This window comes from Colobus angolensis, unplaced genomic scaffold (assembly GCF_000951035.1).
Source record: "Colobus angolensis palliatus isolate OR3802 unplaced genomic scaffold, Cang.pa_1.0 Scaffold243, whole genome shotgun sequence".
NCBI classification, from domain to species: Eukaryota; Metazoa; Chordata; class Mammalia; order Primates; family Cercopithecidae; genus Colobus; species Colobus angolensis.
This window is the reverse complement of record NW_012115633.1, coordinates 523,533-542,589: the sequence shown is the minus strand read 5'-3', so window position 1 is coordinate 542,589 and position 19,057 is coordinate 523,533. Positions and strand designations below refer to the sequence as shown.

General features: G+C 34.5%; 1 protein-coding gene across 2 annotated transcripts in view; it reads left to right on the top strand.

Moving 5' to 3' along the window:
- Positions 1–19,057, top strand: part of SNTG1 (syntrophin, gamma 1) — an 893,287-nt gene that overhangs the window by 537,792 nt on the left and 336,438 nt on the right. For both annotated transcript variants that reach the window (XM_011945675.1, XM_011945673.1), the window contains 4 exons: positions 6,381–6,437; positions 17,619–17,676; positions 18,505–18,548; positions 18,637–18,678. In XM_011945675.1, the coding sequence (XP_011801065.1) occupies positions 6,381–6,437; positions 17,619–17,676; positions 18,505–18,548; positions 18,637–18,678 (201 nt within the window). The remainder of the gene's footprint in view (positions 1–6,380; positions 6,438–17,618; positions 17,677–18,504; positions 18,549–18,636; positions 18,679–19,057) is intronic.

Genomic DNA, 19,057 nt, shown 5'->3' with positions numbered 1-19,057 from the left:
TATAATGGTATGCAATTCCTATTGTAATATCATGTAGAATAGTTTCATTAACATGGAGACTCTGTGTCAATGTGGGTTTATAAGTTGTAACAAATGTTCCCATCTCATAGAGGATATTGATAATGTGGGAGGCTATGCATGCACAGTCTCCATGTCTTTTTGCAGCTTGATTGCTCATTTTTAAAATTGTTCAGTACTTCACTGTGTAGATGTACCACAGTTTGTGTATTCATTTACTTATTGAAGGGTATCGTGTTTGGCTATTTATACTTATTGGTGATAATGGATATAGATAGTATGAATATCTGCGTGCAGATTTTTGTATAAACATAAACTTTCAATTTATTTGGGTAAAGACCTAGGAGTGTCATTCCCAGATCAGATGTTAAGACTAGGTTCAGCTTTATAAGAAACTGCCAAAATCTCTTTTGCATTCACACCAATAGGAAATGAGAATTAGCCTTGAACAGAATTCTTGTAAGCATTTGGTATTGTCAATGTTTTGGATTTTAACTATTTTAATAAGTGTATAATATCATCTCATTGTTATTTTAATTTGCAATTCCCCCTGACAAATGATGTTGAATGTATCTTCATAGGCTTGCTTGCTATTTGCATATCTTTTTTGATTAAGTCTTTGCTCAAATACTTTAGCCACTTTTTAATTAGGTTGTTTGTGTTCTTACTGAGCATTATGAGTTATTTGTATATTTTGGATACAAGTCTTTTATCAGATATGTGATTTACGAATATTTTCCTCTAGTCTGTAGCTTTTCTTTTCATTCTCTTAGCAGTTTCTTGCACAAAGCAGAAGTTAATAATTTTAATATATTCTAATTTATCAACTTTTTTATAAATCATGCTTTTGGTGTTGTATCTAAAAACTCACCACTAAACCAAAAGTCACGTGGGTTTTCTCCTATATTTTCTTCCAGTACTACTGTGCTTTTAATTCTTAAGCATACACTATGTTAATTTTTGTGAAGAGCGTAGTATATATGCCTTTTCTTCTTATGGATGTCCAATTCCTCCAACACTGTTTGTTGGAAAAAAAGTATCCTTGCTTTTCTCTATTGAATTGCTTTTGTTCTTTTGTCACATATTAGTTGATTCTACTTTTTTGTTTCCTTTTTTTTTTTTTTTTGGCCACCTGTTCTGTTCCATTAGTCTAAATGCTTTTTCTGTCAAAATACCATGCTGTGTTGTGTACTAAAACTTTATAGTAAGTCCTGGGTCAAGCATCCTGAGTCCTCCAACTTTATTCTTCAGTATTGTACTCGTTATTATAGATCTTTTAACTTTTAACTTCCATCTAAACCTAAAAATTAGTTTGCTTGTATCCACAAACAGCTTGCTGGGATTTTTATTGGAATTGCATAGATTTTAAAAATCAAATTGGGAAGTACTGACATCTTAAAAATATTGGGTCTTTCAATTCATGAATGTGGCTCTCTCTTCATATATTTTGAACATATTTGAGTCTTTTTCTCTAGATTTTTTTAGTTTCATATATAAATTCTGTTAATATTATGTTAGATTTATACCAAAATATTTTTCTTTTTTTATTTACTTTTTTATTTTATTTATGCATTTATTTATTGAGACAGAGTCTCACTCTATTGCCCAGGCTGGAGTACAGTGGCACGATCTCAGCTACTGCAACCTCCACCTCCCGCCTTCAAGCGATTCTCCCGTGTTCGAGCAATCCCAAGTAACCGAGATTATAGGCACACATCACCACGCTTGACTAATTTTTTGTGTTTTTACTAGAGATGGGTTTCACCCTGTTGGCCAGGCTGGTCGCAAACTCCTGACCTCAAGTGATCCACCCGCCTCGGCCTCCCAAAGTGCTGGGATTACAGGCATGAGTCACTGCGCCGAGCCACAAAATATTTCCCTTTTAGTATGTGTTATTGTAAATGGCATTATGCTTTTAATTTTAAATTCCAATTTCTTATTGCTGATATGTAAGAAAGCAATTTAATTTGTATAATAATTTTGTATTCTATGAACTTGCTATAATTAACACTTCCAGAAGAATTATTTTTTCAATTCTTTGGGATTTTATACATTGACAAAAAACAAAGACAGTTCTTTTACTTTTTGTTCATTTCATAAGCCTTCATTTCATAGTATTTCATCATTGCGCTAGCTAGGACATCAAGATGTTGAATGGTGATGGCGAACAGGGACATCCTGGTCTTATTCCCAATCTTGCAGGGAAAATACTACATTTCTCCCCGTTTTTACTACATTGCACCATGAGTTTTCAGGGGTTTTTTTTTTCTTCATTCTAATTCTTCATTTTATTGCAGGCCTGTTGGGATAGAAAGAACAGCAGAGATCAGAGAAATCTTGGTTTCAATCACAACTTGGATTTTGGTCAAGTTAATTTCACTCTTTCACATTTTGATTTCCTCATCTCTTAATTAGAAAAAAAATTCCTACACCAGTGGCTTGTTGTGATAATTACTTAGAATAATGTTTGAATGAATATTTATTCATTTAATATTTTAATACCTAACTTTGATTTAAGACCTGTCCTAAATGCTCGTGAGAGAACTTTGTGTAAGACATAGGTCCAGCTCTCAGAAAATTTGGAGGGAAAAAGTCAAGGGCATTGTTCTCTTCAATAAACAATTGTAAGTGCTATGGGAGCTGTAAGTACCGATAGTAGATTTTTAATAATTAGAAGCCATCGTCTCCATTATTCCTTTTTCAGCTTCAGCTATTCTTCCTTAGTTGTCAAAAAGAACTATTAACATTCTCTATTTTCTTTCCATTATTGTTCTGCAAACAATAATGCATTGGTTTCTATAACACAAAATTAGTACAAACAATTTTCCAATCATAATCTCTTTAGTTTCTGCGTGGTTTCCACTTCTTCCTAACTTTTTCATATATATACCTCAAAATTTCAATACCTGACATATGTAATGCCAACTTTTTTTTGGTGTCATGTATATTTTTTTCATATAGTTCATATAATCTCTCCCTATATGCAACTTACAATATAATATTCCAAAAAGCAGTGGTGCTAGTTGTATTTTTCTACAAAGCATACTAAGTGTTTAATACACAACTTTTTTTGTAACACTGATGTTGATTATTTAGGTGTGTAGCCAGTCTTTATAAAGTCTGATACTAATCTTGGACTCAATTCTTTGCATTTTTGTAAGGAATAGGAAGATTAAATGAAGGCGTTTTGTATATATGAGACTGTATAGGAGCATCAGCCCAGATTTTGTGTTTTACAAGATAAAATCACTGACAATACTTTGGTCTCCCAAAGGACGGTGTTTTGTTACCTGGCAACAGTCTTTACCACACTCATGATGTGTTAACTAAATATAATTTCAGGTCAGCTTCCAGGTATTGTCTGATTTATGAGCTGAGTATTTGACAAGGTTCTTTTCTTCTTTTTATTGCATCTATTTTGGGAGGAGAGAAGCAGCAGAGGTGTAAGGGGATAAAGTGGCAGAGCTAGCGCAAACACAAACAACTGGGAACATATTAGCAGAGGTCACACCAAGAACAGTTCTTTCCCCTTTTATGCTTCCTGCTGCCTGCAGTGACCAATGCACAATCTTGGTTTTCAAACACGAAGTAATTTGTTTTGGCTCATCTCTCCTAACTTTCTTAAAAGTAAGCTAATGAAGAAGCAGCAACTGGAGGCACCAGCTAGAGTTTGCATGTATATGTGCGTGTGCCCAGGTGTTTAATAAAACATTAAGATAAGTGCTGTTTTTGAGATATTTTTGGTAGTTTCTGCTGACTCTTTAGTCTCTCCGAAATCTTTTCTGCATCAGCAATTTTGTATTTGATTTGGAACATGTTCTAAATATTTTCCACCAGAGATTAGAGGGTGGGCTTGTCGAGCATGAGTAAAGAAATTCAAAGAAATGGTTTTTGAGAACCCTGGGGTGCTTGTTGTTTCTGTCAAAGGAAAGCAGCATTTCAGTACGCATTTAGCTACTGAGCAGTGATTACTGACCAAGTTTTCCTCATGACCAATGATTGCTATGCAAAATGCTCTACAAAATTTAGGGGATGACATTTGCTGATTGAAATACATTTGCTCTGACTTAAATTTGTATTTGAAGACAACTGATATGGGTTGTCTGGATGACTGCACCATTGATTTTGATACTGTTTTAAGGAATCACATATTTACTTTTTACAGAAAAGGAAAAAAAGGACATAGTTCCTGTCATCCGGGAGTTTTAGTTTAGTTGGGTGGTCAGTTTTATAAAAGCAGTTTAACTATCTATTTTAGAGGAAAAATAGTCACTATTTAATTCTCCTGTTCCTGAATCTGAGTCTTCCAGTATTTGAGTTATTCTATCATGTTAATATATTAAAATGACTATTATGTAAGAATCCCTGTGTAGAATATTGGAGTGTGTGCGCGCGTGTGTGTGTGTGTGTGTGTGAACATTAAATTTCTACTCTATGCCAGGGTCCTTTACAAATGTTAATTCTCAAAACAAAGCTTTTAATTGCTATGTATTATTTATCAGCATTTTGCAAATTTGAAAACAGAGGCTCACAGGGAATAAGTAATTTGCTGAACATATGAAGTTGTGGCTATTTGAGTCATTGGCACGTTCTCTAACTTCAATTCCAATATTGTGTGCAATATTCAACTTCTCTTTAATGAATCATTTAATGAGAAATAATAAATATTAATTAATTATTAATTAGACAGATTGGGCTTCTCCTGTTCAATAAAAAGACATTTCTAATACAAACATAGTTTATCTTAAATTATTAATAGATTTTTGTGTACCTAGAATGCACATGTTTAACCCTCCTTTTTGCTTTGGTATTTTATTTAATACTGCAAAGTTTAGTTTGTCTTATATTTCAAGTTGCTTTGCATAAATTGTTATACACATATAAACTTATTGGTACAATTATGATTTTAATGTTGGTTTGAAAGTATGATTAGATGACAGATTATAAGAGTAACATAAATATTTTAGAAATAGATGAAATTACTCAGCACATTGTGAAAATAAAGACAATTTATATCATTGAATGTTACTCATTTGCATTCAAAAATAATGATAATAATTTCTAAGTAAATATGCACCAATCTTCATCAAAAAGTCCTATTTTCAAAATTCAAAATAAATCAATATTAGTATACCTCAAATTCTAGTATGGCGATCTTGTTCTTTAAGCATAATTTTGTTCTATTTATAGAAACCAAACTTTTGGCTAAAAAGGGAAGTTTTTAAACTTGCCAAAATGAAGAGTCTTATGCTGTCTTAAAATATTTAGCAAGAGCCAGCAGAAGCACACATTTTTCTGATTTTCACTAGTTCTTTTTAAATGATATTATCTGTTCCACACAGTTTCTGTAGAACAAAGGAATGAGGGAAGCAATTCATCTGTAAGAAAGAGGGGTATTTCCATTTGGAAATGGATAATGTGGGCAAAAGGCGTTTATAGAGATATAGGGACCAGATAACAAATATATACCCCAGATGCAGGGGAAAGGGGTCAGTGTCTCAAATGGCTCTGCACAGGGGGAGGTTCAAGAAGATTGATGTCATGGAGCAAGCTATAAATTAAAGCATTCAGCCCTATAGCATGCCTCCAAAGTAAGCACTATGTGGAGACGACTGTCCAAAATCAGAGCAGTATCGATTTTTCAAATTGAAAATTACAGGATTTGTCTAAATGTAGCTCTTTGTTCTCATGCCATCATCTTTGTGATTTTTAAGTTTTATAGGCCAGTGACTGAATTACTTCTATTGTGGAGAGGAAAAGAAACTAATTTTTAAAGTTGATAATTCAATTATCACTATTACTTAGATGTGTAACTTATTAATTTTATGAACAAGCAATTAATTTATTGTGGACTTGGTTTATTCACTTTCAATCTAAATCACTCATATGATTCATTTCCGTGCTGGCCACAGCAACCTCCCAGCTTAGCTCCCAAATTCCAGGCAGTGATGGAGACAGGGCCATGGTTTACCAAGATCATATTTACATTGCCTCTGAGTTACTTTTATATAACCTAAAACTTGTCATTTCTTAGGAAACATGAATAAGTGATGTGGAAATAAGAAGAAGTATAAAAGTTTAGATTCTAAAATATGCCCAAAATAATCATTGAGAATAACTTATTTTTAAGAGTTTAGGAGTTTATTAACACTTTACTCCTTTTTATTTTGACAAATATCCCTTAGATTTAAAAGTCAAGGACTATTTTTTACAAAATGTGGAGCATCTATCCCACCACAAAAGAGTTCTCTTTTTTTAAAGAGCAAAAGCAAAACCCAGAAGAAAACCAAACAACAACAGAAAACTTTGTGTAAGTATAGTATTAGGAAACACTAACCATTCTTAAAAATCCTGTCTTTCAGGAAAGAACGGTGACCATCAGAAGACAAACAGTAGGAGGATTTGGATTAAGCATAAAGGTAGCCTGCCTTTCTAGTCTATCCTTACAAAGGCCGTGCCATAAGAGTTGAACTTTGGTGCATTTCAATGTTTGCTGATTAATCATTAGACAAGAATGGCTGTAGCAAACTTCTTAATATTTGGACTGGGATGTAAATTAGGTAGGTTCTCACAGAATTCCTGCCAACTCTTACCATTTGATTTAGAAAATTTAGCAAAGAATATGGGAATTTTACCTTACCATTTAATAACTCATTAACTTTCTTTATCTGGTTTCTTCTGAAATGTTAAATATGATGTCATGTGCATATCTTTCTTTAACAAACTGGAGTAGGAAATGATGATCTGAAGTAAATAGAATAATAACAAGTTTCACACTTATAAAGCCCAATAGTAAGTGAGATTTTGCATTCTGTTCATCTTGCTTATTTTTCATTTTTTAAAAAGAAATGGGTAAATTTAATTTTATAGTGCTAGTCATATAGGATAGACTTAAAGTCTTTGCATAGGCTTTATTTTAAAAGTGAACATATGTGTTCATTTCAATTTATTATCAAATTTTAAAGGCTTCCATTTTGTATACTATTGACTATTAGAGATGTGCCATATCTGTAATTTATTATAGAAATAAAGGAGAAATTTTTAAAGGATGGGAAATTATGTGAATATTGAAGAGTTAATCTCATAATTACAATGCCTTTATCAAACCTACATCTCTTCATAGATAAATGAAGTTTAACTTTATAATTCTTGGGTTAGTCATTTGACTTATATAGGGTGAAAATAATTTATATATTTCAAGCACACATTTCTTGATATTTCATCACAACTCATGTCATATATGTATGGAAATCAGAACTCTAAACTTTGTGAACATCAGCTCTAGTTGACTTTGTGAAAATGACTCAGAGTAGAAATCAGTATGCAATAGTGTTGTACTGTCAGTGATAAGAAAAGAATATTGCTATACAGAGCATTGGCTTTAAAACATATTTTGTACATTCGGTTTATCAAAGTGAAACTTTATTTTATCACCAAGTAGGACCAGGGAAGCATGCAGAACAAATTATAGGATGTGGAAAGTATGCCATGAGAATTTCATCCCTCAACAAACGAGATTTTTTTTTTTCTTTTGGCCAAGCTGTTTATTGATATTGCTGCAAAGAATTTAAAGGTACCACTCAAGATACTAGAAAATCCATGAACGAAATCCAATAGTGAGAGCTGATTTCATCTGAAATAATTATTTTTACTGAACCAGGCACTAACTCTATTTCTGGTAGTATTGCTTACATTAATTTTATGTCACCTAGAAACGTTCTTTTCCTTTTTTTTGTTGTTGTTTGTATTTATAATTTAAACCCAATAATACAATGCTATGTATTTTTATTAAAATACCACATTTTAAGCTAGTTTTTAAGCATCAATAATTTTTCTAAATAAATCTTTTCATATTGATGTTTTCACTATTTCAATCCAAACAAAACTGTTATGTGTGTAATAAATAGAATAATTTTTGAATTAAATAAGCATGTAGTTTCCATTCAAATATTGACCAATAAGTGGTATTTGAACTATGATCAATATCTTATATTAGGATTAACAAAAAAGAACATTTTGCAAAATTCGTATGACACACACACTCTGACAAGAAATACAAACATCAAGATTTTTATTCAGAATGTTACCCATTCATCCTAAAGAAATTCCTTTTATGGTTTTTTATTTTTACTTTCTCAATTCTTACCTCTGAACTTCATTTTCGTATTTTTTAAACTATCTTTCATTCTGATTATTTAGATCAAAATATGATTCTTTCTTTTAACTAGCAATGTTATTACAAAAATCTCTTTCCCCTGTCATATGTGAATTGAATAAACTACTGTGCTTATTTATTAGCACTATTTTCCTTAGATCCTTAGAATCCTTAGAATTTAAAAACATGTACAAACATTTTTTTAAAATATCATTCTAGGTTAGAAGCAGAATTAGTATTTTGGTGTTGAACTATTTATTTAGAGTTTTCAGGAGTAATTTGAGCCTCTAATATAAGTATGCCTATAAATATGTAAATGCATATGTTACCCTTATTTGCTTCAGTTAAGTAATCCTCACTGGCACAGACCTGGAAGATTCGTGGTGACAATTATTAATTAAAACCTTTCTGGTCTCGGCTTAACATCACAGAAGGAAGATGGTATGCTAGACAACTGAAAAATCATTTATCAATGTAGTTAAGACTCCTACAGGTGCTTGTGAATTCCACTGGACTCAGAACACGTGGCATTTTAGTTTTATATTAAAAACACTCTTAAAAAAAAAACTTGGTTAAAGGGTAACAAATGCCCTTTTTAGACAGAATGCAGTCAAACGCTCTAACATGTGCTGCTAGAAGTCAAAGCCAGCTGACCATGCCCTACACTCCTGACAAATCTTGACTTGGGGACGTTCCCGTTACAGTCACCACTATGTATCACAGTAATTCGTCGTATCTCCTGACAAAGTGGACAAGGACAGTGAAGAGGGGCTTCTTATGTAGGTTTGAGTCCAGTATTTTGTTGGTTAATATGTTTCACTGGCTGTGGGCTGTGGGCAACATGATGTCTCTGTAGCTACCAGTGTCCCCAAATCCTTGATGTCTGCTGCTCATGTGCAATACTGCTGTCTCTCTCAAGCCCTGTTTCCAGCCGGAGCACCTTGTAGGGTATAAGTTGATGGGAAAATAAAAGTTAGCCTTTACCTTTATTTTTCTTATTTACCTCATATAAGACATTGTTCAAACTTCTGGGACAAAAAAAGTGCAGGTGGCTTGGAGGTTGAGGCAGTTCTGTGTCCCTCCAGCTTAATTCTAGGACTTTAACTCTTCCCTTGAAGCACTGATACCAGATACGATGTAGACCACATTGAGGAGAGTGCCCATCTCAAAACTTCCCGAAATCCTGAAGAAAGTATGTATTTAGTAGAAATGAAAGGAATATTGTAATAGCTTTACATTTTAAAAATGTGATTTAAATAAGTTTGAATCCTTTTTCTTTTCAAATTTTGTCTAGTTTTCTTTCTATTATTCCTTTATTTTTCTCTTTAAATTTTTTGAAGTATATTCTTTGGAGTTTCTTACCAAATCTGAGCCTGTCCTTTGAAAGTCATACTTATCATTTCTTCAAATCATCTCCAAAAATGCTAGACACTCAATTTGAAAAAACAGCCACCCAAAAAAGTTCTGACATCAACTACATTGAGATTTAAGGTAGGAATTACTGATTTATCCTCACGGACATATTTGTCCTTTAGGTTCCTAAACTCCCATCATTTTACAACAAGAATGTTTTACCCTATTAATAGGTAAAGACAAAAATTACCTATTTCTCCATGTTAATTCTAAATAATAATAATAATAAAACAAAAGCAAAACCAGAAATGACCTCTGAGCACAGTGTCCAGCTTTAGCTCATACTACACATGGAGAAGCGGATGTCTTGATCAGAGAAGTGCCACACACAGGCTGACACTTTCACATCCCCATCTCCCAGTTTTGATGAACTATTTGTCTTCAGCTCCTAAAGTGAATAGAAATTCTTTTTAACCTCTGGGGAGAATGTCCCTTCCTGGATTGTGCTACTTTCTCTGCTTTCTTGTCTCATTCTACAGTTATTCTCTGTTTAGCAAATCTAGAAGGATCAAATGAGTAACTGAGCCATAATGTAATGAGATGAAATTTGGAGGCATGACATACACATTTATGCCAGTCCCTCTGCTGTCTTTAAGTGAAGCAAACCCCTACTTTAGACCCTTGAAGGAGAGAGCAATGCTTCCTTCCTCTCTGATCAGAACCCTTCTAGGGTTTTGTGCACCGCCCATACTCCTGCTCCCAGCCCTGCAGGCATCCTTGCTTATTTAAGCTGTTCTTTCTCTCAGCTTGCCTTTCAGAGGTGTCCTCACTCCTGCTGTAACTTTTGGTATTTTTTGACAGTGATTTAGATTTCTTCCTGCCTGTTATTATTTAATTTTCCTTGATTAAAACATCTCTCAGAAACCACACACTTGTGTGCTTTTTATTTCTTTGTGTTAATTTGTCCATCATTTAAAAAAAAAAAAAAAAAAAAAAAAAAACTCAAGCTCTTCTGTTTGCTTTTTAAAAAGGTTTCCACAAAAAGCCCTATCTGGGCTTCCCCCAAAGCTGAACAAAAGAACCACTAAACTTTCAACTCATAATCACATATTCTGTTGCCTGTTCTCAGGCAGAAACTGCTCCTCTGAAGCGGACAGATTCAGCAGGCTAGTGGCATCCTGCACAGCCTGGCTGTTTTTCTCTGCTGTAGCACTATTTCTACAGGCATTTCATGGTTTTTCTCTCAGCCTCACCAATTCTTGTCTCCTTCCCTCTCAAGTGCCCATTCTCTGGTCTGGACCATTCAAAGACTTGGCATTTATATAAATAACTTTAATAGTTTCCTCAACTACATCTGCAGAAATCACCAAATTTCTGCATCGTAGGATCCAATATTATTGTATTTTGCCTTATTCTTCTTATCAGAATTACCATAGGGATACTCAGGTTAAGTCAGCCATCATCTTGCCCTTGTGAGGCTTTATTTATCTCTTATGTCTTTCAAAATCCAACACTATCTATCTGCACATTATTCAATTATGCTTCTGACCATTGTCATTTTAAAAATTGCCTTTGAGGGAAAGGAAGTTTTAAATGTTATTACTGTAAAAATATTTTATGCAGTATTTTCCAACAGACACAACTTTCTTATGCAAATATATAAATTACCTATGTCCATTAAATAAATGTATGCAATCAAAGGTGATTTCTATTTGGAAGTTTTAACACTGCAGCAATCAAAAATATAATTATAATCATTATTACTCTTAATCATCTTCTCATTTATAAATAATTGCTAATATTTATGCCCCACTTATTAAGTGCCAGATTCTGAGCTAAATACTTTATATTTAGTTTAACTTGCCTTTATTATCCAGCGAAGTAGATAACTATTGTTATACCTTCCACAAACAATGAGATTAAGTGTCAAGAGGTTAAGTAATTCATCTATTGTTATAAGCAGTAGAGTTGGACCTCAGTCCCCCTAGAAGCTGATAACAAAGTCCTTACTCTTAATAACTATGCTTTGAACTATGAAACCTGGAATAAATTACCTCAAAACTCTCTACTCAGGGACACAAATCATGTTTCCTCTCTATGCTTTTTACTTTCCGGTTTATTTAAAACTGAAATAAGGCCAGGCACGGTGGTTCATGCCTAAAATCCCAGGACTCTGCAAGGCCAAGACAGGCAGATCATTTGAGGTCAGGAGTTCAAGCCTGCTTGACCAACATGGTGAAAACCCGTCTCTACTAAAAATAATTTTAAAAAATTATCCAGGCATGGTGACACATGCCTGTAGTCCCAGCTACTTGGGAGGCTGAAGAAGGAGAATCACTAGAACCTGGGAGGCAGAGGTTGCAGTGAGCTGAGATCATGCCACTGCATTCCAGCCTGGGTGACATAGCGAGTCTCTGTCTCAAAAATAAATAAATAAATAAATAAATAAATAAATAAATAAATAAATAAATAAAAAATAAAATTGAAATAAATGTGTCAAAATGACCAAGATCAAGTAAGCAGTTTTGTAAGATAAAGGGTTGAGTACTAATTATTTCAAATTTTCCAAATAAAATATATCTTTATATTAGTTGTAACAAATGTATTCCTTTTAACTTATTAGTGGTATCTGGGCAAAAATGTTTAAATAACAACTGTTGCTATAAGTGCACGCACAAGCTTGCATACATTTTTCTGCATTTCGCTTCCCCTGTTATTTTTACTCAAGTCCAATTTGCTTGTTTTCACTATAGACAAAATGGATATGTCCATTTCCATCATAAAAGTAGATAACAGGGCCGGGCACGGGGTTCACAGCTGTAATCCCAGCACTTTGGGAGGCTGAGGCGGGTGGATCACAAGGTCAAGAGATTAAGACCATCCTGGCCAACATGATGAAACCCCCATCTCTACTAAAAATACAAAAATTAGCCGGGCGTGGTGGTGCGCGCCTGTAGTCTCAGCTATTCTGGAGGCTGAGGCAGGAGAATCACTTGAACCTGGGAGGCAGAGGTTGCAGTGAGCCGAGATTGTGCCACGGCACTCCAGCCTGGGCGACAGAGCGAGACTCCATCTCAAAAAACAAAAAAAGGAGATAACAGGAAGGCACTAAAGCTTAAATTGAGGATTATGGATTAGTCCCAAGAATTAGTTGAAACCACTGGTCATTTATCATTTCAAAGACCATTACTTTTTTGTATTAAATAGCTTTATTGAGGTATAATTCCAATACCATACAATTTATCCATTTAAAGTGTACAATTAAATTGTTTTTAGTATATCCACAGATCTTTGCAACTATCACAACAGTCAATTTTAGAACATTCTATCAATTCCAGAAGAAATCTCATATTTATTCATCACCCTTTTATCCCCTATCTCCCCTATTTCAATGCTGAGTAGTGACCATTTCCCTATTTTAGAGTTTCATATGAAGGTAATCATATAGCATGTGAAAAAGACAATTTTTTTTTTCCCAAAATCAAATGAAGTATGTTGGCAGGCAAAGGTAGCATCCAGAAGGATGATGACACTTGCCCATATTCCTCCAGGTGATATTCCTTTACTTGCCTCTTTTGTAATTGTCCATTGCAGCTCTTAACTCTAATCACTGTTATTCTCTGCTTACACGTAGTTTCCTTTCTCTAAAAGGAAAAATAATGGTTAGCTCTATGCGTCTTCCCTGCACCCCATGCCCATAATATGATTGATTGATTAATTGATTGATTAGAGTAATAATAATATTGAACTGAAAAGATTACTTGGCAAGACTCCTGATGCTCTAAAAGCAGTCCAGGTTTTATTTGGTAATATTTCACAGTAACACTGGTAAAATCATTGTGTAGAGTCCTTCTCAAAATGCTTTAGATGGGATTTTATATCCTTCTTCCTACAGAGCTAGCTATAAAATCCACTATGCTTTGTAAAAAGAATACTACAAAGCTGAACGATGTATGTGTGAACATTACCTGGGCTGTGCTTTAGAACACTGCCTCCCTTTTCCTAATCTTGGATTTCTCCATAAACTAGAATAACAGTGCTCAGTTAATTCCAACATTCTGTAAACCACAGTAAGGAGCCACAGCCCCACCCAGGAGTGCCTTGGGGATAAGATGGTGATGAAAGCCTTTCCCCGACCTCATGCCATTTATACTCCAGTAGGAAAGCAGACTTTGATCAAATTGTTACCAAAATAAATGAAATCACAGGCATGATCCGGTGCTATGTAACTGAATTATTTCAAGTAAGGAGACACTGAAGGAGGGGGCTTTAAGCCAAAATTTCAAAATGGACAGTTTCCAGGTTAGGAGGAAGGGAGGAGCATACCTGGCCAGACAACAGTGCATGCTTGTGTCCTTCAGGTTCAGGGCGATGGAGGTCCAGGAGCTGCACTGGAAGAGGGGCAGTTTAAAGATTCTCATTATATTCAAGTGTCATGGAAGCCTATCACCTATTTTAAACAGGGAAAGCCACATAATTTGATTATTGACTGGAAAACCTTACATTTCCCCATTTAGGACCGGCACGAAATCTAATTAACTGTAGCAGCTGAGCTGCTCACAAGTTTTTCAGTAATGAAGGCAATATGATTTTGAGTTCCAATTTTATCTTCTGAGTTTTGTCTTAAAATTTAGTAATTACTAAAGTCATTTTCAGAAATTAGTTTAAAAAGTATGTCAGAGCTCCAAATGTCTAATTTAAAAGCAAAAAAAAACCCAAAAACAAACAAACAAACAAAAAACAACAACAAAAAAAACAGTCCAGAGGCAGTGGCTCATGCCTATAATCCCAGCATTTTGAGAGGTCGACGCAGACAGATCACCCGAGGTCAGGGAGGGGTTCAAGACCAGCCTGGCCAACATGGTGAAATCCCATCTCTACAAAAATACCAAAATTAGCGGGGCATGATGCTGGGTGCCTGTAATCCCAGCTACTCAGGAGGCTGAGGTGGGAGAATCACCTGAACTGGGAAGTGGAGGTTGCAATGAGTCAAGATCGTGCCATTGCACTCCAGCCTGTGAACAGAGCGAGACTCCCTCTCAAAAAAAATAAAATAAAATAAAAACAGAATAACAAAACCCAAAAGCCATGTTTGGATTCAAACCACTCAAATTTTAGGATAAATTTTACATGTAAAAGAAAAATTATCGTAAAATAAATGTTAGTTACATTTTACATTACAAAGATAGTTATAATACTCTCCCCTTAACCTTGGGGGATACATTTCAAGACCCCAGTAGTTGCCCGAAACTGCAGACAGTATTGAATCCTATACTGCATATAATATATTTGCTTACATATGCATATTTGTGATAAAGTTTAATTTGTAAATTAGTATAGTAAATGATTAACAGTAACTAATAATAAAATGGAACAATTATAACAATACACTATAATATAAGTTATGTGAATGTGCTTCCTTTCTCTCACAAAATACTGTATTGTACTGTACCCTAGATAACTGAAAGCACAGAAAGCGAAACACAAATAAGCAGGGGATTGCTGTACCAGTCTGGGTGTTGAAGAAAGAATGGGATTATTGAGCCAACCCTCAGAAAAACTCTATCTCAAAAGCCTTGTCTCTGGACACCAAGAATAGGTTTCCCAATGTCCCGCCATGGTAATTTGCATTAATAGTCTATGCATTAAAATAAGTTGTGTTCAGTAGTAGAGTAAGAGAAAAGGGTGAAATGGAAAAACAGCTGAAGGAAAATACTCTGAGAACAGCCTCACTGATGAGACCAGCAAAAACATTGTTTTTCCCTGTCCCAAAATGTCTGAATCACTATATCTGGCTGATGGCTTCATCTTTTAATTTCACCTAAAAGTTCATCAGTTAATGATTCATTTGAGTTAACCAGCTTTTTCCTTCTAAGAAACGTAGATGCATCCTTAACATCCTTTCTAATTTCCAAGTATCCTTAGAGGCTATAGTGACCTTACGCTAGGGCTGGGAAAGCCTTAGACTTCATTCATTCATTCATTCATTCATTCATTCATTCATTCATTCATTCAATTCAACAAACATTTCAAAGATAAACCAGACATTATTTCAGGCACTAGGTTTACATCAATACACAAAACAAACTACTAAAAACGTCTGTGCCCTGAAGAAATTTGCATTTTAGTTAGGAATGGGAAGGAGAAAGAAAACAGTAAGTGTGAGAAATGAATAAATAGCATGTTAGATACTGATAACTGTAATGGGACAAAATAGAGCATATAATAGGGGATTGGGAATTTGGAGTCCTAATTCATAAATATTAAGGGTCTTCGAAGGGATTAGTCCTAATCTTATTTACCACTTTAATGCTATGTGAGTTTCCTCATAAATCTTAATAGATGGACTATGTTAGCATAATAACCATCCTTTATTCAGTGTTTACCGTGTGCAAATAAGCACATAATTTCCACCACACTATCAGCCACAAATCACTATCTCTGCTCTAATCAGAGGCAGGGTCATCTTAGACACAGTCTGTGTTTGTTAGGGACACACAGACCAAACAGCAGAACAAGTGGGAGCCATTGTAACCTATGCCAGTGTCTTCCCTCATAGAGCTGAGGGGTGCAGTGCACGAATATTAGGTTACTGTGAAACAATGAGGAAAAGGGAATTGAGCAGTGAGCTTGAAATTCAGTGTGAGTAGGACAGTTTTCATTATCTTAATTATCATATTTCTTCTTAATATTCTGGAAGTGGAAAGGACTCTACTTGCCAAGAAAAAAAAATTAAATATTCCTGCTTTTAAAAAAAAGATTGACTATTTTATATTTAAATATACTGGCAATTCAGTGTTAAAAATGGACATGCAAGGGAAAAAAGAGTATCTCTTCCAAAATAATTTTTTGTGCTTGGAAAACAAAAAGCTTAGGTGGTTTACATATTCTGAAGGTAGAACAACTTTAATGGAATTCAGACTGTCTTTTCAACTAACCTGTGTTACAAGTTCTATGCTTCTTTTCATGTGTGACATTTTATTCTTTTATGTACTGATTTCATTTTTCGACTACTGCTTTTAACTTTCTCAACACTGTAATAAAAACAAATAGGATTTTTGTTCAGTTTTTAAGGATTCATTTTATTTTCTTTCACATAAATATAGCTTACTTGTCTTTCTTTTTTCATATCTTATTGGGTCAAATAAAAAATAGTACTATTGCAGGCCGGGAGCGGTGACTCACGTCTATAATCCCAGCACTTTGGGAGGCCGAGACGGATGGATCACAAGGTCAGGAAATCGAAACTATCCTGGCCAACATGGTGAAACCCCGTCTGTACTAAAAATACAAAAATTAGCTCGGTGTGGCACACCTATAGTCCCAGCTACTCGGGAGGCTGAGACAGGAGAATGGTGTGAACCTGGGAGGCGGAGGTTGCATTGAGCCAAGATCGCACCACTGCACTCCAGCCTGGGCGACAGAGCAAGTCTCCATCTCAACAAACAAACAAACAAACAAACAGATAGTAGTATTTCAATATTCTTGGCAATATGTTTTACTCTGTAAAATTTTTAGTATGTGCTTTCACACAAAGAGGAATTCAATACTAAGGAAGGAAATGCAGATGAATCCCTGGTTTTTCATGCATATGTACATTCTAATTTCGTTTATCCATTTGTTCGGGAAAAGTTCTCTCTGCTTCCTAGGCATCCTAAGGGGTCACTGCACCACCAAAAGCCCTTAGCTGCCAGCACAGAATAACTTAGCAGGATACCAGTAATATATAATCACTGTTAATATATAATTACTGGTGTTTGGAATCCTAAGTAAGAATTTCTATTGGACAGCATTGTTACACATTAAAGAGAATGCCTATCTAAATACATAATCAATATTTGTTGATAAATGAAAACTTTCAAAGCCAGTTGTTATTATTGGATGTCTCAGCAAAATTCTAAACAGGTAGATAATTTTCATGGGAGCACTATCTCCTTAGTGGAGAAATTCCACAAGTTTATTTAAATTCTGCCCGGTATCCACTTAACATTCCGTTCAGAACCTGTATGGTTTCTTAGCTAAAAGTAAAAGTTTTTTTTTTTTTTTTTTTTTTTTAGATTAAAAAGTACAGTATACGATTTTCTCCTTTCAGGGAGGAGCAGAACATAACATTCCAGTTGTTGTTTCAAAAATCTCCAAGGAACAAAGAGGTAACGTGTTTAGAGAATTGTGTACCAGCCATTTCTTTAAGACATTGTGTTTGAAGTGTAACATGATATTTAAGAATCATAAATTATGATGTGATTGATTGGCTTCAGCTTCCCCACCTTCAGGCATTAGTGGCTGAGTTCGCTTCCTGGATCCTTTCCCTTTATCCTCTTGTAGGGGAGGGCTTCTCTCACAGAAGGGGAACAAGGATGAAAGATAGGAACTCATGAAAGCAGGTATGAGTTAGGGACTGCACGGCTTTTCAGTTGTTTCATTAAACCAACAAAGATACAAAAGTAATGATAACAAGTTCCATTGAGTAAAGACAATTTCAAGTATCTGTTTTTCAGTTCTAATTTGCAATTTTACTCAGCTAACCATTCATAAGAAACTGTAGGAAAACTAATGGAGATATAAAGCAGATGTTGCAAGAACTGAAATTAGTAAAACAGTGTAATGTTTAAAAATGAACTTGGAGCCAATTCCATAGATTGACGGATTAAATGTCTATGTCTTAAACTTTTTCACAGAGACCTAATAATCTTAAGTGCGTGAGAAAATGTGGTCTCCTACCCTTAGAAGAGCGGCTTATTTTTAGCAACTGTTAGGTCTGCAATAGTAAAAGTAAATGGAAATATGTCTGCATGTGCTTCAGTAATTAGACTGAATCATATTGTTTTGAATTTCCATTTTTTTCTGGATCTTTTAAGATGCTAACCATACAAAACACTTAATTTTTATATTTGTAAATTTTATCTTTAATTAAAAGTCCTTTCGTCTGGATAGCAAAAATAGTCAATATGTTATCAACTGTGCTTTTTCATTCACAGCGGAACTTTCGGGACTACTCTTTATTGGAGATGCAATTCTACAGGTATACATTTTATCATTATATGTGTGGTCAAAACATTAACTCAGTTTACAATATGCCATAGGAAACTATGCTTTTCTTTTCATTGCAGATAAATGGCATTAATGTGAGAAAATGTAGACATGAAGAAGTGGTGAGTTTACTTTTTCCTAATGTTATAATTTTCCCCATGTGCGAATAAGAATTTAGTGCATTGCTGAAGATTGTCATTTCATTCATTAGGCAGATATGACATTTATCCAGTTTGATATCAAATTTTCAAATGTTCTCTTAATTGTTTTTTTAAATTAGAAATAGATTCATGAGTCCTATCAAGGATGAAATGTGTTTTGAAGTTCTTACTTAAAGATGAACATTTTCTGTGTTTTTCCGGTTTTTTTATCTACCCCTACCAGTCAATGTCCAGTAAATACACATTAGGTGAACTGTATCTCTAAATCTCTGTAAGTGTTTAAAAGCTTATAAACAATTCATTTATGCCTGTAGGATGTCACACAGTACAGGCATCACTC